The 25,153-nt window shown below is 44.1% G+C and overlaps 1 protein-coding gene across 4 annotated transcripts in view; it reads left to right on the forward strand.

The window, feature by feature from the left end:
• ENOX1 (ecto-NOX disulfide-thiol exchanger 1) overlaps positions 1 to 25,153 on the forward strand; it is a 383,175-nt gene that overhangs the window by 278,238 nt on the left and 79,784 nt on the right. For all 4 annotated transcript variants that reach the window (XM_039366738.1, XM_039366740.1, XM_039366739.1 and 1 more), the window contains one exon: positions 7,001 to 7,213. In XM_039366738.1, coding sequence (XP_039222672.1) covers positions 7,001 to 7,213 — 213 coding nt within the window. The remainder of the gene's footprint in view (positions 1 to 7,000; positions 7,214 to 25,153) is intronic.

Genomic DNA, 25,153 nt, shown 5'->3' on the forward strand with positions numbered 1-25,153 from the left:
ACAACTGTGGGCTCCTTGGTACTTTCTGAGCTTGGTGGTTTTTCTTGCAGACGTTGCATTACCCAACTAGATAACATCAGCAGTTCTAGTAGGGAGTGCGGTTTGCTATCAGTTTATATCCTGGTGTCTTGCCTGTCCGGTAAGTAAGCAATACCCCAATCAAGAAACTGCCATAGAGCCATTAGTAAACAGCCCAACCCAAGAATCTGATGATGTTACCTAGTTGGGTAATGAAACGTCTGCAAAAAAACGAACAAGCTCAGAGAGCTCCAAGGAGCCCTCAAGTTGAAAGGTAACACAACACTTTCCGATTCCGTTTGATGTCAAAACATCACTAACACTGCAAGCTTGTTACAGGGCAATTATTTTTTTTTAAAAAAACTTTTTTTTAGTAATATTTAATGAAATGTGTCTCTTTCCTTGTATGGCGATAGCTGCTATTTGTCTATGAGTGATCCAAAAAGGCGTCTTGCCTCTTTCTTCACTCTGACGATACGTTTCGAAATATCCCAGTTATATCCTTCTCCTTAAATGTTATTGGAGGGTTTTTTTTACACATTAAGGAGGTGTGAAATCCAATTTGCCACTCCATGTACAGGACTCGGCGGAGAGAAAGCGATCCGTCATTGCTTTCCGCAATCTCACCCTTATGCGTCCTTCGCAGATTTTGTAAACGGTTGAAGCCTGCGACGGAAGTGTCACCGCAGACCGCAAATATTGTGCGCTAGCCCAGCGAGGAAGGGGCGTTTGTGTTTTCAGTCAACTGAGAATTCTTGTGGGATTTCAATTCTGCACCTTACTATTTTGATCTGCGGTGACACTGGGATTCTGTCGGCAGCCTCGGATGCTGGGCTTCAATTCATGCTGCGTTTAGCTGGTTTTATATCACCGGTTAAATAGAAATAGAATCGTAGAAATGGAAGGTGTCAACTCTGCTAACGTCGGATGTTTTTTGCATTGACAACAGATGAAAGTGTAGCCATCTTTTACCTTTTGCTTTTACATTTAGATGATGCTGGGAGGGGGGATGTGAATGAGAGTCCAGCTAGACATAACAACACTAAACTTGGCGTGAGAATCAAGGTTATTGAAATCAGAGCCGATAAGGAATTGGCGGGCTGGAGAACTAGAGAGGAAGCCCGTGCTTCAAGCTAATTGGGGAATGTGATTTATGACTGTTAATTAGAGGACGGAATTGTGCTGTGATACTACGTGCTCAGGGGAGGGGAATTCAGTTTTTGGCTTCGATTATGCAGTGCCGAAGTTGTGCTACTCAAAATGAAGAGTCTTTAAGGTAAACAATGCCTCGAAGTTCTTCTGAAGAGTTTCATCTGTCAGAACCATGACAGAAGGGATCTTGGAGGTCTTCTAGTCCAACCCCTTGCCTGAGGCAGGAGACCTTATAAACACGTAGCCCTCGACTTTTGAGCACAATTGAACCCAAACTTTCTGTTGTTAAGCAAGACGAATGAGTTTGACCCTGTCTTATGACTTTTCTTGCCACAGTGGTTAAACGAATCACGGCGATTGTTAAATTAGTAACCCAGTTGTTAAGTGAATCTGGTTTCCTCATTGTCTTTGCTTGTAAGACGGTCGCAAAAGGGGATGACATGACCCCCGGGACACTGAAACTGTCATAAGTACATGCCAGTTGCCAAGAGTCTGAATGTTGATCACATGGCTGCAACGGTCGTAAGTGTGGAAAACAGACATACGTCATTTTTTTCAGTGCTGTCGTAACTTTGAAAGGTTACTAAATGACTAAGTTGTAAATCGAGGACTAATTCTACCATCCCAGACAAGTGACTCTCCAGTCTCTTCTTAAAAACCCGGAGTGATGGAACGCCCACAATTTCTGGAGGCAAGCAGTTCCACGGGTTAATTGTTCTCCCTGTCAGGGCTTGCATCTCCCTCCTTCAAGAATCTTCGTGCTTTTTCCTTTTTAAATCATTTTCATCTCCATCCAGAATTAAATATAGTATTTTACAGAAATGCAGTGGGCTCGTTTCCCAGCATGCCTTTAACAAAGTTTTAAAAACTTTTGTTTAATTAAGGGGATATGATGCTTTTTTTCTAAAGATTTCAGAGAGGCGCTGTGCCAAGGCAACTCTGCTTGTTTCATTTACATCCGTGGCAACTTGTTTTAAAAATACATCAAGGCCTCTCACGATCAAGGGGATGTCTCAGAACTTAAATCCAGTGCCTGCTTGAAATTATACATTTTAGATTCTTAGCCATGCCTTTTCCTGCTGATTGCATTTCATATCCCCCGCCTGCTCGTCTTCCAAAGCAATTGGTTTGCGCTTCCTGTTGACTGACCGAAGGAGGTTCAAAGTCTTCATTTAATTTTGGGGGGGGGGGGGCTTTCAAGCTTCCTTCTTGTATCTATGGAGATTCTCAAGTCATCCAAGTCCTGGTTGCACCAAAGGTGCTTTTTGCAGGAGGCTGTCCAGTCTCTTCTTAAAAACCTCCAGTACTGGAGCATTTACAGCTTCTGGAGGCAGGTTGTTCCACTGGTTAATTGTTCTAACTGTCAGGAAATTCCTCCTTAGTTCCAGGTTGCTTCTCTCCTTGATCAGTTTCCATCCATTGCTTCTTGTCCTGCCTTCAGGCGCTTTGGAGAATAGCTTGACTCCCTCTTCTTTGGGGCAGCCCCTGAGATACTGGAAGGCTGCTATCCTGTCCCCCCTCGTCCTTCTCTTCATTAAACTAGACATCCCCAATTCCAGCAACCGTTCCTTATTATGTTTTAGCCTCCAGTCCCCTGATCATCTTTGTTGCTCTTCTCTGTACTCTTTCTGTGTAAGGACCCACCCCACGTTGCATCTTAAGAAGACAGAACTCTTGGAATAATTCTTCCAACAGGCATCCTTTATTAAGAGAAAATGGTTGCAGGCGTTCTAGACAGGACTTGGGGGTCCAAGCTCTCCCATTCAAGGTTTTAAGGGGTTCCCCAGTAGTCACCCCCCTCTTCCAGTGAACAGTTTCAGGCATTACAATCCCACCCCCTTTTCCTTTCTGCTGGCTGGATGGAGACTTCAAAGAAAACTACATGAAAGGTAACAGCTCCATTCTTATGGTTAGCTCTTTTGGCAATACACACAACCAGTTCCTTTGAAGTATACCGAAGGAAGTGAGGACCATAAAGCCCCTTTGTTCACCCCCTTCCCTTCATCGTATGGCAGAATCCAGAGAAGGCAGAAATGGTTTTTTTTTTATAATTGATAACTAGAGATGAAATATAATTAATATAATTGGATTCTGACATTCTGTAATAAACATTGTGCCTGGATGGAAAGCTAAGAGAGTTGCAATTTTATAACGGCCAGTTCTGTTCTTATCTGCAAAATGATTTGAGATTTCCCGATGCAACAAACTCATGTTGTAAATGAAAGTTCCATTAGAGGTGCTCAGAGAGTTGCAGATGTTTACATCTTCAGTGGCGTAATCAAGATTAAAAGTGCTTTCTAATAATTTTATTTTTGCCAATGGTGGCTTTGATTTATTTAATTTGCTTCAGCAATGATGGAAATCAAAAACAGCCTCTTTTGAATTGCATCCTTCTGGATGTTCATAAAACACGTTGATTGAAGAAGCACAGCTTTCTCCACCCAGAACCTTGTGGACAAACCTTCACAAATAGCACCATTTACTTTCTCCTTGCCGTAAGACCAGCCCTTGTAGGGACTCATCCACAAAAATGGATTCCGGCATCCAGAGGTTGATCTCCTTATTCTTTCATACATTTTGCAACCATTTAACCTTTCCGTAGGACAGATGCAGCATATTGATTAAGTGTGCAAATTTCTCAGAAAAAAATATATTGAAGGGTTCATATTCTAAGAAGCTTCTCAACATGAATGAATGCTTGATCTGTGTGGTCTTTGGTGCTCTCTGAGCTTGGTGGTTTTCTTGCAAATGTTTCATTACCAAACTAGGTAACACTATCAGTATTAGATGATGTTACCTAGTTTGATGAAAGGTCTGCAAGGAAAGGTCTGCAAGGAAACAATGGTTATTAGCTTCATTATCTTGCCTTAAGAAAAAAGGAGTGGGAATGGAATGGAATGAAATGCCAAGGAGCCGTTCATGGACCATGAGAGCCTGCAACAACCCAAGGTCACTGCCGCAGGTGCTCAATGAAGAAATGAGCTGTTCCCATCACAAAAAGAAATATTACTATCGGACAATGTGAATGCCCGGTGGGTGGGGAAGTGGGAATCCAGTGTTTAACTAAGCAAGCTTTCACGTGGGAAACCTCAGAGTTGGTTTCACTTCTTCAGTTCTCAGATGCTGTACTCAATAAAGTAATGCCTGCTGGGACTTAATTGTTGGACTGTTGACACAGAGAGCACAAGGATGCCACAGTTCTCCTCCTCCTCCTCCTCCTCCTCCTCCTCCTCCTCCATTACCACCACCACTACTCTGCAAGCACTGCCCCCTTGTAGTGCTGATGATGTTCCCTAGTTGGGTAATGAAACGTCTGCAAGAAAGCAACGAAGCTCAGAGAGCACCAAGGATCCCACAGTTCTCCTCCTCCTCCTCCTCCTCCACCTCCTCCACTACCACCTCCACTGCTCTGCTATCACTGCCCCCTTGTAGTGCTGATGATGTTCCCTGGTTGGGTAATGAAATGTCTGCAAGAAAGCAATGAAGCTCAGGGAGTACCAAGGATCCCACAGTTCTCCTCCTCCTCCTCTTCTTCTTCCTCCTCCTCCACTACCACTGCCACCACTTTGCTATCGCTGCCCCCTTGTAGTGCTGATGATGTTACCTAGTTGGGTAATGAAACATTTTCAAGAAACTGACCAAGCTCAGAGAGCCCCAAGGATCCCTCATGTCAATCCTGAGCTACAAATATCCTCCTGTGTTGCTTCATCTGGGACTGGGCTCAGCCTTTTACTGGAGTGGGATATGTAAAGAACAGGAGTCAAAGGGGAATAAGAACCTTAGATGGATGAGTCAGTTGTTAATATGCAGACTGCTGAGTCACCCCCTGGCAGGATGGAGCAGCTTTGACTGAGGAACTCCATAAACTCAGCGAGTTTACAGAGGCAGACTCTTATTTGTGCTCAGGTCACATGTTGTTGTCTTTTTGGAATATGAAAACTTCATTGGGTCTACTTGCTTGCAATCTCATTTGTCTCTCCACCAGTAATGAATAGTAAATAGTATCCGTTACAATAGTAAATGCTAAATCCAAAGTTTAAGGAAATTTCTGGCATGGAGGTCAATGGGGTGTAAGGTGAGGAGAAGACCCAGATGGAATGGAAGAGTTGATGTTGGGATGGAGCCCTTGATCTCCTCAAAGATCCTGGAGATTATGCTGCTGGTCCACACGGATCCCTTCCCCAGACAGTTGATGACTTTGTGAGTTTTTTCAGTCTTTCTTAGACATATGAGATTGATCCAGAGTGTTTATGGTGATTCTCAATCATCCAAGTCATGGTTGTCCCAAAGGTGCTTTACAAAAGGCAACTGGACTTTCTTGTTTTTTTTCCCTTGAAGATGTTTTGCTTCTCATCTAAGAGGCTTCTTTAGTTCTTTAAGGAAGTCAACCTCACTTTAATGGTCTATCCTGAAACATAAGCCAGAGTGTCAAGGGTGAAACTTCGGCATTTCTGAATTTCAACTTGCCTTTAGATTAAGGGGAGGGGGAGGTGTTACTGTCAAGTGGGTAGATGGAAGAACAAAACTTCTTTGATTCAGCTGCAGACAGTGGGAGCCTGAAGCCTTGTCAAGGACACCAGAGCAGGTGTGGATTTGAAGCAGACGGTTCCCGTAACAAAGTGGAGTCACTGATATAGATTACATAAAACATTGGGGGCTGGCTGGGAAAACTATTGTTTAAGTCTATGACAGTGATGGCGAACCTTTTAGAGACAGAGTGTCAAAAAACCGCCCTGCTCCCCACCCACAGGGCCACTCACCACCTCTATGGCCCGCCACTGATCGCCTAAGCGGCCCTGCAATGCCATACAGCCACGCCCTCTGCCTGCGTCCCGCAGCATCATTTGCACGTGACGGGGTGCAAGGGTGGAGTCTTGACCTTGCTGCCCGGCTGCCATGTCGGCTGCGCTGCTCCGCATGGGCTGCATCTGGGGGTGACTCTCCTCCAGGGGGGCTGCTGATGAGGAGGGGGCCACGGGGGGAGGTGGGGCTGGGGCAATGGTGCGTGTGCCCACAGAGAGGGCTCTGAGTGCCGCCTCTGGTACGCGTGCCATAGGTTCGCCACCACTGGTCTGTGAATTGGTGTGGGAACCTCAGAATTAGTTTTGCTTCAACATAACCAAGCAGTGTATTCAATAAACAGTAAGATTTTCAGAAACGGAATTAATCTGGAGTTTCATTTAGATTCTCAAGCTGGATGTTGACACAGAGTTACATCTCAGAATCATCCCTAATGATTGATTCATAGACATAACTCTGGCTTATGTTTGAGGATCCACCATTAAGGAGAGAGAAAAGTAATATTTTTATATCTCATCTTTCTTTTCCATGGAAATCGGGGAGTTTTATACACAAAACACAACGTATTTTCTACTTCACACAGATCTCACCGCAGCGTGATATTGATAGAAAGCTCTCATCTGGAATCACTCCTGTTTGCAGGGGAGCTTGTAAAACAGTTGCACACTCAAGGACCCTATTGGAAAGATGAACTGTGGAGCTGAAAAAAAGCTTTGTCTTCTTTTGACTCCAGTTGGGTGGAATCTTAAAAAATACTTCGCGTTTAATTATTCCCAGAGTGAACCTACTTCACACGGCAATGACAGCATAAGGAGTGAATGAAAATTCAAGCCACAACATTGCCGGCACTCGTGATAATCAGTGCTTCAGAGAGCAATTTATAAAGGTTTATATTAGGAGTGCGAAGCCAAACCGAATCGAAGATACGTCATAAATATTGTTAACGGGAGAATTCGTAAGGGCTGAAATCCATTCGCAGACAAAGAACGTGACCATAATTTTAGCTTCTCTCGAATGGGTTTTGTTCCAGATGACAGCAAATTCTCAGAGGCCATAGTAGTGCTACTAACCTGGATCGAACGAGGGGAGGTGAACCGCCGCACGTCTAACCAGTTCTACTCCATGGTGCAATCGGCCAACAGCCACATCCGCCGGCTCATGAACGAAAAAGCCAATCACGAACAGGAGATGGACCAGGCCAAGGAGAACTTCACGAACGCCCTGACGGGCATCCTCACTCAATGTAAGTAAGCCCAGTTAGCTCTGTAAAGTGTGTTATTGTTGTGTGAGTGGTTTTCATGGTGATAGGCTTGTGATCACGTGGGTAAGTAGTTGCCGTCTAGTCTTTTTCGATTGTTTCATATATTGGAAAGAACCAGGAACAGGCCTTTTCAATCTCAAGGTGAGCCACGTTACTGTGTTTGTTAGAGGAAGGGAGAAAAGTAGTTGGGGGATAGAGGTAGTCCTTGACTTATGACGACAACGGAGCCCAACGTTTGTGTTGCTAAGCGAGACGTTGGTTAATGTGAGCTTTGCCCCCATTTTACGACCTTTCTTGCCAGAGCTATTAAGGGAATCACTACAATTGTTAGTAACACAGTTGTTAAGTGAATCTGGCGTCCCCATGGACTTTGATTGTGGGAAGGTCGCAAAAGGGGATCACGTGACCTTGGGCGACTGTCATAAATACGAGTCAGTTGTTAAGCGCCTAAATTTTGATTTATGTGATCACAGGGCTGCTGCAACGATCTTAAGTTTGCAGAATGGTCGTAAGTCCCTTTTCCAGTGCTGTTGCCACTTCAAATGGTCACTAAATGAACGGTTATAAATCTGGGACTTCCTGCATTACCTCTGTCCGCTGGTACAAACAACAGCGTTTGTATTTAAGCAGAGGCCAGGAGACAAAACTGAGGCAGACATTTCTGCCGTCCTAGAAGCACTGATAGTTCCTCAGATACTGGTGAGTGACAAGGAACAAGAACGTCAGATGTTGCAGGTAACTTGATGACCCCTTAAATCTGTCTCCAAAGGAGAAATTATGTATTGAGTGTCACGAAGATGAGAATAAAAAATAAAATCAAATCAAACTGTCAGAGTGGTAAACGAGTTACGCAAATTTATGGTTTGGACAAAATATTTTGAAGGCGCCTTTAAAAACACCCATCTTGTACAGTTAGAAAAAGGGCAGAAAAATGCTGACAGGATTACAAATGTCTCCAGAGGGTATATTTGACTATATTTGAGGCAAAAAAAAGGGAATGATATGACAGGCACTTGGGCATTTTTTTTAAAAAATAAAAATTGAGACCTCTCTTGAATCTAAAGGGTGGAAGATTCAGGGCAGAGGAACTACTACAGGTTTTTACATACTGCATACATCATCTATGAAATTTATAAACAGAATGACGGAGTTGGGAGGGACCTTGGAGGTCTTCTAGTCCAGCCCCCTGCTCAAGCAGGAGAACCTAGACCAGGGGTAGGCCACCTTGGCTCTTTTATGACTCGTGGACTTCAACTCCCAGAATTCCTGAGCCAGCATGGGGGAACTGTGGCCCCCCTCATGACTTGTGGACTTCAACTCCCAGAATTCCTGAGCCAGCCTGGCTCAGCTTGGAAACCTCTCCCTTTTCCCTCAGCATGGCTGGCTCAGGAATTCTGGGAGTTGAAGTCCACGAGTCATAAAAGAGCCAAGGTGGCCTACCCCTGGTCTAGGAGGCTCACCGCTTAGAACAGAACTTAGGCCAGGGGTAGACAACCTTGTCTCTTTTATGACTTGTGGACTTCAACTCCCAGAATTCCTGAGCCAGCCATGCTAAGGGGAAAGAGAGAGGCTTCCAAGCTGAGCCATGGTGGCTCAGGAATTCTGGGAGTTGAAGTCCACGAGTCATGAAGGGGCCATAGTTCCCCCATGCTGGCTGAGGAATTCTGGGAGTTGAAGTCCACGGGTCATGAGGGGGCCATAGTTCCTCCATGCTGGCTCAGGAATTCTGGGAGTTGAAGTCCACGAGTCATAAAAGAGCCAAGGTTGCTTATCCCTGCCCTATACCATTTCAGACAAATGGTTGTCCAGTCTCTTCTTAAAAGCCTTTGGTGTTGGAGCACCCACAACTTCTGGAGGCAGATTGTTCCACTGATCAATTGTCCTCATTGTCTGGAAATTTCTCCTTAGTTTTAAGTTGCTTCTCTCCTTGATTAGTTTCCATCCATTAGTTTCCTCATGCTCCTGCACCCTTCGAAGCGTGTTCATCCCAAAGTGCGTGGCTAAATGTCTGTGGAGATTCTCAGTCATCCAAGCCATGGTTGTCCCAAAGGTGTTTTTTTCAGGAGCCCCCTGGACTTTCTTGTTTTTCTTTGAAGACGTTTCGCTTCTCATCCCAGAAGCTTCCTCAGCTTTGACCAGATCCTTCCCTTCCCCACCATCCAGTCAGAATTGAAGAAGCTTCTTGGATGAGAAACGAAATGTCTTCAAAGAAAAACAAAGGAAGTCCAGTTGCCTCCTGAAAAAAAAAAAAAAGCACTTTTGGGACAACCAGGACCTGGATGACAGTCATAAAGTCCCTTTTTTCAATAACTGCGAACAGCCACTAAATTTAATGTTTAATGCCGCGACCCCCAACCGGTCGTAAGTTGAGGACTACTCAACCGGTCGTAAGTCGAGGACTACTCAACCGGTGCAGCCCCGTTTGCAGACTGGGACTTTTGGCGGGCTCAGCAGGGCAGAGACAGCCTGGACAATTCCTATTGGCTTTGGAAAGCCAATAGAATTAGACTCTATCAAGAGAGTCTATTCTATTGGCTTTCAAAAGCCAATAGAATAAAAGGGAGTAGCACAGCTAAGGAAAAGGGGGGGGGGGAGGAAATGGCGGACTGCGTTGTTTGGCAACCCCCGTGAAATGGTCGTTCGACCCCAAATGGGGTCCCGACCCACAAGTTGAAAACCACTGCACTAAAGGAACTGCTGGAAGTGGAGGACTAATTGTAGATTATTTTGTGCCAGCTGCCTTGGGGATGCTGCGTGTGTTTGAAGGGGAGGGCATGGAGATAAATACAGAGGCAAACATCAAGGGTGACATGCAAATTGTAGGGTTCTTTATTACCCAAACCTATTCATTCTCCAAAGTGGATTTCAATCCAGAAAGAGGAATCGGGTGCAAAGTTTTGTCAGCCACTGCATCTCATTGATTTTCTGCAAATGCACATACTTAGCAGACGAGTTCCTTCCAGTATTTAAGTGCTGGCCTCTTTTCTTTTGGAGAAATTGTAACCAGCTCCCTTGCCTTAATTGCCCTTCCTTATAAAACAATAATCAGAATAAGGCACCACCACCACCCCCGGAATTTCCTTTATCATCTTATAATAAAAAACACAGTGACCGTTTCAGGAGTGAAAACACATTTCTTACAATCAAAGTGAAGAAAAATTAAACCTAGCTTTCATTTTTTTTTTTTTTTACCCCAGGTGACACGGAACATAGTTTCTGAAAACTATGAGCGATGATTATTGGGCTGATGTTTTATTCATGCCCAATCTAATGTGCAAACATTTCATATGCCATGATTAAATATAAAATATTTAACGGTTCTCATGCAACAGAACGTACACAAGTACATAAACGAAGAACCAGATGTAGAACAATCATTTCTTCGGAAACATTGAATGTCAGGCACCCCAAAATTAGCCTGCTTTAGCGTGTTTTGGAAATAAATCATCTAGATTGCGTATAATATTTCACCTGAGATATTGATTAAGTACAACTGCGGTTTACAGACGGAATAGGCCACAGTTTTTAAATGCGATTAGAGCCGTTCACAATACTTTTTTGAAATCGCGGTGTCAGATTTGCTTTTGAATTGATTTTTCCTAAAGTTCGTAGCGTCGTATAAAGTTGAACATTTTTGGGGGGGAGGGAAGAAAAAAATAAGGACATAGAAATAAAACAATAATCGCCGTCATTTCCCCTTGTGTTTAATACATCAATTATACATCTTAACTGGATGAGCAGACTTGTGTAGATGGCCTATTTGGGTCCACGTCTTGTTTAATGAAAGACGAGACAAAATTTATTCTGATTGTTGGCACTGATCACAGGTCGTCCTCAAGTTACGGCTGGTTGCTTAGAAACCATTTGAAGTTATGATGGGCCCCCCTAAAATACTTAAGACCCAGTTCCAATGTTTTGACCTTGCAGTCATCTGATTGCCTTTCAGATGTTTAACTTACATTTTTCTGAAAAACCACCTTCTAGTAAGCCATGAGTTCACTTAATGAATGCTACAAAAAAAATCATAAAATCCAATTGGTCACATGATGACTCATTTTACAACCTCAGGCTCCATCATGGTCATAAGTCAAGGAGGACCTGTATACAGAATAGTTAAAATCCGCTTACACATACATATCGGAGTTTCAGTGCCTTTTCACTTACTAGCTCTTGTTTGCTTTCCTTCAGTGGCGTTCAGTTTTTCCTAGTTGTCTCAATGTGATGTCTGAGAAGAACTGTCTTCATTCATGGTGGTTTGGCAAGACCTGCTCAGGTTGAGGAGGAGCACTATTGGTCTGTGGAATACAACTTAAGGATTATTGTTCTATCTATGTGATCTGTTCCTGCATCATTTAGTATAGTTGCCCTCCATATGTGATGGGCCAGCTGCTTCTAACAGAGTAACAGCATAACAGAGTTGGAAGAGACCTTGGAGGTCTTCTAGACCAACCCCTTTCTCAAGCAGAAGAGCCTGTACCATTGCAGACAAATGACTGTCCAGTCTCTTCTTAAAAACCTCCAGTGATGGAGCATCCACAAGTTTTGAAGGCAAGTGATTAATTGTTCTCACTGTCAGGAAGTTTCTCCTTAGTTCTAGGTTGCTTCTCTCTTTGGTTAGTTTCCATCCGTTGCTTCTTGTCCTGCCTTCAGGTGCTTTGGAGAAGAGCTTGACTGCCTCTTCTTTGGGGCAGCCCCTGAGATATTGGAACACTGCTATCATGTCACTCCCTCATCCTTCTCTTCATTAAACTAGACGTACCCAATTCCTGCAACCGTTCTTCATACGTTTTAGCCTCTAGCCCTCTACTCATCTTTGTTGCTGTTCTCTGCAGTCTTTCTAGAGCAGTGTTTCTCAACCTTGACAATTTTAAGGCATGTGGACTTCAAGTCCCAGAATTCCACAGCCAGCATTGCTGTGGAATTCTGGGAGTTGAAGTCCACATGCCTTAAAATTGTCAAGGTTGAGAAACACTGCTCTAGAGTCTCAACATCTGTTTTTGCATCATGGCGACCAAAACTGGATGCAGTATTCCAAATGTGGCCTTACCAAGGCCTTATAGAGCGGCACTAACACTTCTAGAATTCCCAGATGGCATCCAAAAGTACCTGGGTTGCAGGGGTCAGTTTAGGATTTAACCTGGAACGCCACAAAAATTAGCACCTGTTGGATATAAGAGACAATCTGGATGTTTTCTATAGAACACGGAATAATAGGGTTGGGAGCATTGTCCAAATCTGAAATATTCCTTAATTTTGTGAATACCATATTATTATTATTATTATTGCCCTGAATAAGGCCTCTAAATTATTAATGTCAATCCTCAGAATACGTGTTTGTGCAGATTTTGTGATGGGGAGGGGTGGGGGTGGGGGCTGAGGCAAGTGGAAAATCAAGTCCTCTTTAGGTATAAAAGAGGCATTTTAGCCATTGAATGGTTTGCTTTCCAAGCAAGGCAAATAAAGAGCGCAAGCTGGAGCCACCGATAAGAGCCTTTGTGCAAACAGACTTGCTAAATACACCTCTCTCTTTTTTTTTTTTCCAGTGAAAAAGAGATTTTGTGAATGAATGGGGTTCCGAGCCTTTTTTCTGTTTTTTGTTTTTTTTTAAAAAAAGAAATGTAGACTTGTATTGCGGCCTGGCCCCCGTGGCATCTCACAAATGGGATACGCTGTTGTGCATTTATTTGTGAGACCTATGGCGTATCCTGTCTTTCCTTCAGGAGCTCAGGAAATCCCCAGGCCTTTGCTCGTCAGCTATCAGCAGCCGGGAAATTGCTCAATAAAACGGCTAAGCCTTTGAAAATTCCCCCTTTTCCAGCTAGAAAAGGCTCTGTAGCTCTTCACAAGAGCTTCTCGTGCAGCTCTTGTGGAGCTTCAGTCAGTCTCCTAGAATATCACATTCATTGTGATTTGGCATCTGTGCCTGGATGCAGGCTAGTTTGGTGTGTCCTCCAAAGCATGTTGTACTTCTCTTGCTTCGAATTTTTGGTAGACAGAATAACAGAACAGAGTTGGAAGGGAGCTTGAAGGTCATCTAGTCCAACCCCCTGCTCAGGCAGGAGACGCTGTACCGTTTCAGACAAATGGCTGTCCAATCTCCTCTTGGAATGCTCCAGTGATGGATCATCCACAACTTCTGGAGGCAGGTTGTTCCACTGGTGAATTGTTCTCACTGCCAGGAAATTCCTCTTTAGTTCTTTAACTGGATCTCTCCTTGGTTAGTTTCCATCCATTGCTTCTTGTCCTGCCTTCTGGTGCTCTGGAAAATAAGCTGACCCCACTCTTCCTTGGGGCAACCCCTGAGATATTGGAATGCTGCTATCATGTCACCCCTCACCTTCTCTTCATTAAACTAGGCTAGGGGTAGGCAATCTTGGCTCTTTTATGACTGGTAGACTTCAACTCCCAGAATTCCTGAGCCAGCCATGCTGAGGGGAAAGGGAGAGGTTTCCAAGCTGAGCCATGCTGGCTCAGGAATTCTGGGAGTTGAAGTCCACGAGTCATGAAGGGGCCAAAGTTTTCCCCATGCTGGCTCAGGAATTCTGGGAGTTGAAGTCCACGAGTCATGAGGGGGGCCATAGTTTCCCCCATGCTGGCTCAGGAATTCTGGGTGTTGAAGTCCACGAGTCATGAGGGGGCCATAATTCCCCCATTCTGGCTCAGGAATTCTGGGAGTTGAAGTCCACCAGTCATGAGGGGGGCCATAGTTCCCCCATTCTGGCTCAGGAATTCTGGGAGTTGAAGTCCACCAGTCATAAAAGAGCCAAGGTTGAGGACCTCTGATATAGGGCAGGGGTGGGGAACCTTGGCTCTTTTATGACTCGTGGACTTCAACCCCCAGAATTCCTGAGCCAGCCATGCTGAGGGGAAAGGGAGAGGTTTCCAAGCTGAGTCATGCTGGCTCAGGAATTCTGGGAGTTGAAGTCACGAGTCATAAAAGAGCCAAGGTGGCCTACCCCTGAACTAGGCATACCCAATTCCTGAAACTGTTCTTCATATGTTTTAGTCCCCTGATCATCTTTGTTGCTCTCCTCTGCACTCTTTCTAGAGCTTCAATATACCTTTTTATATTGTGGAGACCAAAACTGGATGCTGTTTTCCAAGTTGTTCCTGATCTGCTGCTAAATGCTTCCTGAAAAGCTTGGTTGGCTTTTATCTGCTGATATCCATTCCAACTCTTGCTTGTCATCTCTCTTGTTCTGTCCATGCTATCGTAAGGCCGCCGTTATTGCTTCCATCAACCTCCTAACACAAAAAAGAATGTTATTGATTTATTCACAACCTTTGTAGGCCGAGTCCTCTGAAAAATCTCAAAGCAGGCTTTACGCTCGCGATCACTATTGCGAGACTATTGAGCAAAAACGGAAGGACTTTGGAAAGAGAGGAATGGCTGGGTGAACATGATGGAATTAAACAGATATGGCAGAATTAACTCGTGATATTATAGAAAGATCAACATCTAAATTTTTTAGAGACTGGAAAGTCCTTGTGGACTTTTGGATGAACAAAAAAACAGAAAACTGAACTTGTGATTTATGGGTTTGAAGATTAGAAAAACATTTTGTGATTCCTCACCAGCCAGCGGACCCGGCAGCTGAGTCTGAGGAATCAGAGGAGGAGGGACCTGGAGTGTCATCAGAGTCAGAGGAAGGCTCTGAGGAGCTCCAAGATTTACAGTCCGATGAGGAGCCTGGCCCCTCTACTCCCGCTCAGGCTGAGACACAGCTGTGCTGGGAGCCTGAGTTGAACAGTGATGAAGAACAGCTGGGACAAATCCTGGATGCACGAATGCGCAGGCAAGAGAAGCGAGTAGGACAGAGGAATGCAATGGGGTGGCTCCAAAGGCAAAGGAGAAGGCATTAGGAAGCCACGCCTTGGCTGCATAATAAAAGGAAAGGTGTAGGAGGTGCTGGTGGCTGAAGGCAGCCATTCGTGTTGAGGATCGAGTTTCTGTGGACTGTGTTTGTTTGCCTTGGATATTGACTCAGGTCTGTGAACAATAAAAGGGAATTGTTTTTTTCCTGCAGTTCCAGCCTGCTTGTTAGAAGAGCGGTTTCTTCTTGTGAGCTTAACAAGGACTCATGTAGGCTGGGACAGAACAAAAAGTAGTTAATGGAAAGAAGGGAAGTATGCTGCAATTTTATAGAGAGAGAAGGTCAAATGCAAGTCAAATAGTCCTTGACTTACGAATGCAATTGAGCCCAAAATTTATGTTGCTAAGCGAGGCAATTGTCAAGTGGGTTTTGCTCCATTTTACGACCGTTCTTCCCACAGTGGCTAAGTGAACCACTGCAATCGTTAAGTTAGGGACACGGTTGTTAAGCAAATCTGGTTTTCCTGTTGTCTTTGCTTGTCAGACGGTCCCAAAAGGGGATCAAGTGATTCCTCAGGACACTGCAACCGTCATACGTACATGCCAGTTTCCAAATGTCTGAATTTTGATCCTGTGAGCATGGGGGTGCTGCAACGGTCGTAAGTGTGAAAAACGATCAGAGCTCACTTTTTTCGGTGTCGTAATTTCAGACGGTCACTAAAGGAACTGCCGTAAATCAAGGACTACCTGTACTAGTGCATTTATAACGGCTGTAAAAAAAAAGATTGGAAAGCCTCTTGTTTATAACCTTTTCCATTTCTCTTTCCTTTTCTATTTTCGTCCTTATATATTTGTGAGTCTTCCTTGTTTTATTTGTTTCTTTGTTGATATGGTTTTTAACCGGTTAAAAATGTAGATTAAAAAAAAATATCTTGAAGCAGGGTTTTTTTTTTCCCCTGCAGCTGTCGGTCAAGCAGGAGACGTACGTGCTTTGCGCAGAGATCCAACCATTTTTATTCTCCAGAAAAGTAAAGTACTTCCTTCCCAGATATATCTTTTCCTCACCAAATCCATCTCTGCTTCCCACTTGACTCAAACTATTAGCTTTTTCTCCACCGTCCCTTGATGCCAGCTCTGAAATTGCTCCGTTCTTCTGGTGATTGAAGAGTTCTTGCCTGCAACTTGACCCAAACAGCATAATTCTAAGGAGATCCACATCTGTGTTTCTCCCAGGCCATCCTTCTCTTTATGGGAAATGGATAGTGACAGCCGTCAAACATAGTTGTGAGCTGGCTTTTTTTGCAAGGATAATTATAGCATCTACAGCAGTGGTTCTCAACCTGTGGGTCGGGACCCCATTTGGGGTCGAACGACCATTTCACGGGGGTCGCCAAACAACGCAGTCCGCCATTTTTTCCCCCTTTTCCTTAGCTGTGCTACTTCCTTTTATTCTATTGGCTTTTGAAAGCCAATAGAATAGACTCTCTTGAATAGAGTCTAATTCTATTGGCTTTCAAAAGCCAGTAGGAATTGTCCAGGCTGTCTCTGCCCTGCTGAGCCCGCCAAAAGTCCCATTCTGCAAACGGTGCTGCACCAGTTGAGTAGTCCTTGACTTACGACCGGTTGGGGGTCGCGGGATTAAAAAGGTTGAGAACCACTGATCTACAGCCTTCCTTCAGAAAATCTGTCTAGCGAGCAACTTATTTGCAGGTTTCTCTGTCGTTCAACACTCTTGACTTGACCTCTGCTCTTGAAGAGATGGAATCTTTGGAAGAGCACTTCCGTTTTTGCCCTTCTTCTGTCCACTGAGGCCTTCTCCTAGTAGTAAGGTGGCGAGGCCACCATGAAGAAAAGACCTATTCATCATTGAAGTCTCACCATCCACTATCTGCCAGCTTGCTTCTGAAGTTCTCCGGTGAAGAGTACAACTTCATTAAAGACCCTGTCAAGCATTATTTGAGGTCTCCAAAGGAGGAAAGAAAAAAAATCACGACACTTTGGCAGCCTATTAATTCGGTGGCAAAATAATGTCAGGATTATAATTAATATTGTTATTAATGCATATCGGGATAATTAATTTTCCACCCGTCCCTATCGTTGCTTAATCTTGGGAAATTACTTGGTTGAGATCAGTTCTTCAGATGTTAATTTGCTCAAGATGAAACTGGAGCAAAACTATCTGCAGCTATCCTTTGGCGTCTGTCAGAACCGTAGGATCTGAAAATGTAAAACTTTCTCAGTCCCTAATAGAGACATATTTGCAATGTCCCATTCTGTTCAGTGGTGATGATCTCCAGGTGGTGAAATATCTATGGAGATTCTCAATCATCCAGGTCCTAAAGGTGCTTTTCCAAAATGCAACTGGACTTTCTCGCTTTCTTTCCTTGAAAACATGTTTGCTTCTCCTCCAAAAAGCTTCTTCAGCTTTAACGGAATCTCCAAGTGGTCACTTGTGAAGAAGAGCTGGAAGAAAGTGACCCATGTCATTCCAGATGTAGAAGAGTGTGTACTTCCACTCCCAGAATTCAACTTCAAGATGAGTGGACTTCAACTCCCAGAATCGGCTAAGGAATTCTGGGAGTTGAAGTCCATCCATCTTAAAGTTTGATGACCTCTGATCCAGAAAGTGACCAAGGCAGTCAAGAGATATAGTTGATCAGAGCAACACTTTGATGGCGACACCAAAATATCACTGTTGAGTCTTTAATTGTGCAGTCCATCAACCTGTATCAGAATGACAGTGCACGTCTGCTCCAAAGATAACCATTTGAAGGGTTATCTTCATAGGTACCATCTATATAACGGGGACCATGTCCAAGAAGGTACTAGATCAGTGGTTCTCAACCTTTTTAATGCTGCGACCCCCAACCGGTCGTAAGTCGAGGACTACTCAACCGGTCATAAGTCGAGGACGACTCAACTGGTGCAGCACCGTTTGCAGAATGGGACTTTTGGCGGGCTCAGCAGGGCAGAGACAGCCTGGACAATTCCTATTGGCTTTTGAAAGCCAATAGAATTAGACTCTATTCAAGAGAGTCTATTCTATTGGCTTTCAAAAGCCAATCGAATAAAAGGGAGTAGCACAGCTAAGGAAAAGGGGGGAAAAATGGCGGACTGCGTTGTTTGGCGACCCCCGTGAAATGGTCGTTCGACCCCAAATGGGGTCCCGACCCAGAGGTTGAGAACCACTGGGCTAGATGAACCTTCATCATAACTAAATCTCCCGCATCCAGAAACCAGCTGCAGCTGCCAAACCGTCGGAATGAAAACATTTCATAGAACATTATTGGAGGGATCTTGGTCTTCTCATCCAACCCTCTGGTCAAGCAAGAGACCTGATACAATTTCAGACAGGTGTCTGTCCTGTCTCTTCTTAAAAACCTCCAGTGACGGAGCACCCACAACCTCTGAAGACAAGCTGGTTGATTGTTCTCACTGTTCATTACATACTCATTTTAGCCAGTACTGTGAAAAAGTACTGATGTTCAACATGGCTTAAAAAAAAACCAAAACATCTCTGCCGGTCAATCCACAAACCTATAACTACATAGAGCTGATGTGGTGGATTGTAGTCTGGATTCCCAGGAGGAGGTCTGCATGCCGGGAGACAAAGAGAGAGTGAAATTTAGATAGTTTGATTGGGAGAAAAGAGGGTTCAGATGACTCCTCCCTAGCCATTCTCTGAGCACACTTTTTATGGTGCAAGTAGTCATTTTAATTTGGCAAGATCTCTGTCTGTAGGCCAGTGGTTCTCAACCTGTGGGTCGGGACCCCATTTGGGGTCGAATGACCATTTCACAGGGGTCGCCAAACAAGGCTGTCTGCCATTTCCCCCCCTTTTCTTTGGCCACGCCCCTGGCACCCGGTGATGTATAAGTGGTTGGGGGTCACCACAACATGGGGAACTGTATTACGGGGTCGCGGCATTAGAAATGTTGAGAACCACTGCTGTAGGTGAAGGACCACAAAGGAAACGTCTCAGAAGTAATTCTATGTGTCTTTCTTGGTTCTTGGGAGCTCGACAAATATATCCAAATCTTAAACTATTCAGGAAATTACATTTCTGGCTCAAATTGTAGTTTGTCCAATTTTGTCTCATCCCTCAACAAGGACTGGCCACCTAGAACAGAACACAAGCAATGGAGATGATCCTCACCAGCATGAGCCTGATGTCTAATGGAAAGAAGGACCAGGAGTGACATGATAGCAGTCTTCCAATATCTGAGAAGCTGTCACATAGAGAAGAAGGGGTCCACCTATTCTCCAAAAGCACCTGAAGTCAGGACAAGGATGGATGGAAACTAATCAAGGAGACAAGCAACCTAGAACTAAGGAGGAATTTCCTGATAGAACAATTAATCAGTGGAACAACTCGCCTCCAGAAGTTGTGGGTGCTCCAACACTGGAGACTTTTGAGAAGAGACTAAACAATGATTTGTCTGAAATGGTATAGCGTCTCCTGCTCAAGCTTGATTAGAAGACTTCCATGGTTCTTCCCAACTGTATTATTCTGTGTTCTGTGTCCTTCATCCAATCTTACAAGCATGAGACCAAGGTCTTTTAGCATCTTCAAGCTGCATTCTTGAAGGGATACAGAGTAGCTCTTATTGTCCTTCCATGCAGTGGGAAAGCTATATATCCTGCCTTGTCTATGCTGGTATCCTGGTGAGATGGATGCTTTCCTTGGTATTTCCAGCTAGTTTAATAGCCATTAACATTTAGGTCCCAGTTGCACTAATGTATTTAAGTTTTAATTCAGTATCACTGCACTAATTAATTTGCTTATTCTGCATCTCGGGGCCTGAATTCTCTTTTCCTTTCTGTAGTAAATTAAGAGGACATGGATTGATTTTTGCAACGGGGGGAACGGTTTTCTTTCTTTCTTGTTTAAGCGGTGCTGAACCGGTGATACAGATTGTTCTTCCGTGGTGCAGTTGGGTGGTATGAAAATCCAAGAAGTATCCACATGATGCTTCCTTTTCCAGCAACCAAGATCTTTGAAGAATGGATTGTCCTCTGCAGATAATACCCATCCACACTAAATACAGGGAATAGGGAGGTGATGACCTATATCATTCGTCCATCTCCATCTATCCATCTCCAATCCATCCATCCAATCCATTCATCCATCTATATGAAATATAATTTCTGAGAGTTCCAAAGCAGCATGGCTGGCTGGGGAATTCTGGGAATTGAAGTCCACAAGTCTTAAAGTGGCCAAGGTCGGGGACCCCTGTTATAAGGCTAGTATTTTGGGAGGATGTCTTTGAGAAACAGCACACTTCTTTTCATCCGTGCTGTATAAATTGAAAAGAAAGAAAGAAAGAAAGAAAGAAAGAAAGAAAGAAAGAAAGAAAGAAAGAAAGAAAGAAAGAAAGAAAAGAAAAGAAATGATTTTCAGTCTTTTACTTATTGACAAGACAAAATATTGCATCTGCTTAATGAAAATTTTATATGACAGGAGATAAATCTGCAGATGTTTGCTGATGAATATTTAATGGCGCTTATTGTAGTGTCCTTCTGTTGTACAGGGCTGTTCAGCTACAGCTTGGTTGGAAGCATCAGGCCTTTTGCAATTCTGAAACTTGATCGCCTTTATATATTTCTCTCTCTCTGTCTCTCTCTGTCTCTGTCTGTCTGTCTGTCTGTCTGTCTGTCTCTCTCTCTCTCTCTCTTCCTCCCTCCTTCCCTCCCTCCCTCTCTCTTCTAATGGCAAAGAAAAGTCTTAGTTTGCTAGTATGTCTAAGCAGTGAGATCCACAGCCTCCCTGGAGAAAGCTCTTTTGAGTCGCGACCCAGTTAGGAAGACGATAATTGAGAAAAAAGACGGAAGGTGTTACATTTCTCATTTTTAAGCTTTAGGATTGTATTGTCAACAGGGAAAAAGAAGAAGCAGAATATCTGGAAAGGAGGTTTTTGATAACTCCAAACGTGGCGGGGAAGATGCAACCTCAGAAATGTAGACATTCTATACGTAGAAACCCCAAAACTAAGTTGGAGGGCCACGATGTATCATTTATTATTTCAGCCTTCCTGTCCCAATCCTAACTAAAGTGTCCAAAATTTGAAAACTGCTTCTCCATCCTTCCTTGCCATTACACATAGCCCTCGTGTTACAACCGCAACTGAGCCCAAAATTTATGTTGCCTCCCATTGTACAACTGTTCTTGCCACATTTGTGAAGTGCATCATTGCGTTTGTTAAGTTAGCGACCCGGTTGTGATGTGAATTTGGCTCTCCCCCGTTGACTTTGCTGAAGGATAGGCAACCTTGGCTCTTTTATGGCTCTTGGACTTCAACTCCCAGAATTCCTGAGCCAGCCACACTGAGGGGAAAAGGAGAGGTTTCCAAGCTGAGCTATGCTGGCTCAGGAATTCTGGGAGTTGAAGTCCACGAGTCGTCAAAAGAGCCAAGGTTGCCTACCCCTGGTATAGGGTATTTATGGTATAGGACAGGGATAGGCAACCTTGGCTCTTTTATGACTCGTGGACTTCAACTCCCAGACTTCCTGAGCCAGCCATGCTGAGGGGAAAGGGAGAGGTTTCCAAGCTGAGCCAGGCTGGCTCAGGAATTCTGGGAGTTGAAGTCCAGGAGTCATGAGGGGGCCATAGTTCCCCAATGCTGGCTCAGGAATTCTGGGAGTTGAAGTCCACGACTCATGAGGGGGCCATAGTTCCCCCATGCTGGCTCAGGAATTCTGGGAGTTGAAGTCCATGAGTCATAAAAGAGCCAAGGTTGCCTACCCCATCCTATACCATATATACCCTATACCAGGGGTAGGCAGCCTTGGCTCTTTTATGTCTGGTAGACTTCAACTTCCAGAATTCCTGAGCCAGCCACGCTGAGGGGAAAGGGAGAGGTTTCCCAGCTGAGCCATGCTGGCTGTGGAATTCTGGGAATTGAAGTCCACCAGTCATAAAAGAGCCGAGGTTGCCTACCCCTGACTTTGCCTGTCAGAATGTCGCAAAAGGGGATCACGTGACCCACAAACATCTCAACCGTCATAAGTCCATGGCAGTTGCTAAGCATCTGAATTTGATCACATGACCACGGGGACACTGCCATGGAAAAAACGGTCATTTTTTCCAGCGCCATTGTACGTTTGAATGGACACTAAATGGACTGTTGTTAAGTCAAGGACTCTCTAAGTTTCTTTCTGCCCAGCTGTTCTGCTGGATTTAAAGTTCTAACAGCTATTAGATCCCAAAGAGAGGATTACGGTGAAAAAGAGCATGAAGATCTAATCCAGCAAAGAAAATCACCCAAAAGGATGTTCTCAGGATGTCCCCTCTTTGTTAGGCAATGGGGTTTTACAACATTGCTGCATTGCCGATGGTGTTTATAGCTATGGATCCAAAGCTTGCATGCAAATTGGGTGAGGTTTTGAGAAAACCTTGATGGAAAAGGGGGCTACACATTGGTTGCATGAGAAGACTCCTATTCCCAGTGGACTTCTTGAGAGCAAAGATATGCAGCTAGTTTTTCCAGATAGAATTGTCTGGGTCGTGTATGACAAAGTATTGAGGGAGAAGTGCTCCTTCGTGGAGCTGATGACAACTGAGACAGGAGCAAAGAGGGTGGGTGGCTAAAGAACGTCTGCTCCCCAACGATGGTCTTCCAGATGGTCATCTGGATGATTCTGGAGACCACTGGGCTCAATTAGAATATGGGAGGTCGTATGAAGGTTGAATTGTGGACTCCTTTGTGTTCTCTGAGCTTGGTGGTTTTCTTGCAGATTTTCATGATCCAACTAGGGAACATTATCAGTGCTTGTAGAGAGGAGGAGGAGGAGGAGGAGGAGGAGGAGGAGGAGGGGGGGGAGACTGTGGGATCTTTGATGCTCTCTGAGCTTGGTTGTTTTCTTCCAGATGTTCCATGACCCAGCTAGGGAACATCTTCAATGCTAGGAGTTTGTAGAGCAGAAAAGGAGGAGGAGGATGAGGTGATGGTGGAGGAGGACAGTGGGGTTCTTAGTGCTCTCTGAGCTTGATTGTTTTCTTGGAGATGTTTCATGACTTAACTAGCTAGCATCAACAATGGTAGAAAGGAGGGGATTTGCAGAGACATGAGGAGAAGGAAGGAGGAAGGAAGAGGAGGAGAAGGAGGAGAAGGAGGAGGAGGAGGAGGAGAACTGTGGGATCCTTGATGTTCTCTGAGCTTGGTGGTTTTCTTGAAGACATTTCATTGCCTAACTAGGTAACGTCATCAATGCTAGAAGGGAGTAGGGTTTGCTTTCTGTGGTTCGCCCAGTCCGTGTTGGGGGGAGTGTTCTTTTCTTCTTGGCAGTTCCTTGACTTGGCTGTTGTTTACTGTTTGATTGTTTATCTGAGTTGGCACCTGCTGGCTTCCAACAAGCGAACTCAACCAGGAAGCCGTCTGAACGTCGCAAAACCCGCAGTGGGAACTGAATAGAAGTTGTTTTTCGTAGTCAGACATTTCAAAGTTCAAGAGCTTCCGAGTTTTAATATGCACCCCCTTAAAATAGCAGCGCACCTTTTCCTTGCATCTTCAAGAAATTGTTCTGCTGGAGCCTTCTGCCATTAATTAATTATACCCAGGCTGTTGATTAAGTTCAGTGCTCTTTGCCCTGGTAATAGGTGCAACAGAAGAATGATTAGAATCTAAATTACATTGTTAATAAAATAGATTCCTTAGTGATAGCCCTTTCGTAGTCTCCTATACTTATTCCAATTAATTTAATAAGGTTATGAAATACAAAACCTGAATCATAAGTATATGCAAATTGGTATATCATTTAGCAGCTGGATTCGTCGCACCTAGGACAAGTTGAAACGTGACACTCGGCTCAGGTATTTGTCACAGAAAGTTGATATTGGGGTATGGAGAGGGGTGGGTGGGCAGATAACAGAATGGCCGAGTTGGAAGGGACCTTGGAGGTCTTCTAGTCCAACCCCCTGCTCAGGCAGGAAACCCTCGTGCCATTTCAGACAAATGGTTGTCCAATCTGTTCTTAAAAACCTCCAGTGATGGAGCATCCACAACTTTTGGAAGAAATCCCTTCCACTGGTTAATTGTCCTCACTGTCAGGAAATTTCTCCTTAGTTCTAGGTTGCTTCTCTTCTTGATTAGAATAGAATAGAGCTGGAAGGGACCTTGGAGGTCTTCTAGTCCAACCCCCTGCTCGAGCAGGAATACCTACACCATCTCAGACAAGTGACTGTCCAGTCTCTTCTTAAAAACCTCCAGTGATGGAGCACCCATGATTTCTGGAGGCAAGCTGTTCCGCTGGTTAATTGTCCTCACTGACAGGAAGTTTCTCCTTAATTCCAGGTTGCTTCTCTAACTAGTTAGTTTCCATCCGTTGCTTCTTGTTTTGCCTTCTGGTGCTTTGGAGAATAATTTGACCCCTTCTTCTTCTTTGTGGCAGCCTCAAAGAAGATTGGAATGCTGTTATCGTGTCTCCCCTATTTCTTCTTTTCTTTAGACTAGCCAGACCCAAGTCCCGCAGTCGTTTCTTCGTATGTTTTGGTCTCCAGGCCTTGGATCATCTTCGTTGCTCTTCTCTGAACTTTTTCCAAACACTCAACGTCTTTTTTTGTGATATGGTGACCAAAATTGGCTGCAGTATTCCAGGTGGTGGTCTTACTAGGGTTTTATAAAGAGGTACTAAGATTAGTTTCTATCTGTTGCGTCTTGTCCCGCTTCCAGAGATTTTGCTCTCTTCCTTAAGTTGTCTATTCCCTTTTCATCCATCTTCTTCTAATGCTGTTCTGCTTAGTCTCTTCATGTAAACAGGAGAAAGATGAGCCGGAAATAAAATACCTTCTTCATCATGCTTGCCATCTTCTACCTTTGTTTTTTTTTAAATGATTTTATTGTAATTTCTTTGTTTGACGGTTGAGAGCCGGGTGGCGTGCAGGTTTAATAAATTAAATTAAAAGCTAAATTAAAAATCAAAATATTCAATTAAATTTCGTAAAGAGCCTGGGTGTACTAGACTGAAAGCCATTGTTATATATATTTTGGGTGAAAGCTCTGTGTAATAATAGTTATTTCCAGAGATGCTTTCCAAACATTAAAGTTATGGAAAAGTTATCTAGCACTCCAATCCTTGGGAACAAGATAGAGGCATTTTTAAGGTAGGAAATC

Source organism: Crotalus tigris, unplaced genomic scaffold, assembly GCF_016545835.1.
Source record: "Crotalus tigris isolate CLP2741 ecotype Arizona unplaced genomic scaffold, ASM1654583v1 scf7180000020351.1464749751:1500972, whole genome shotgun sequence".
In the NCBI taxonomy this organism is placed as follows: Eukaryota; Metazoa; Chordata; class Lepidosauria; order Squamata; family Viperidae; genus Crotalus; species Crotalus tigris.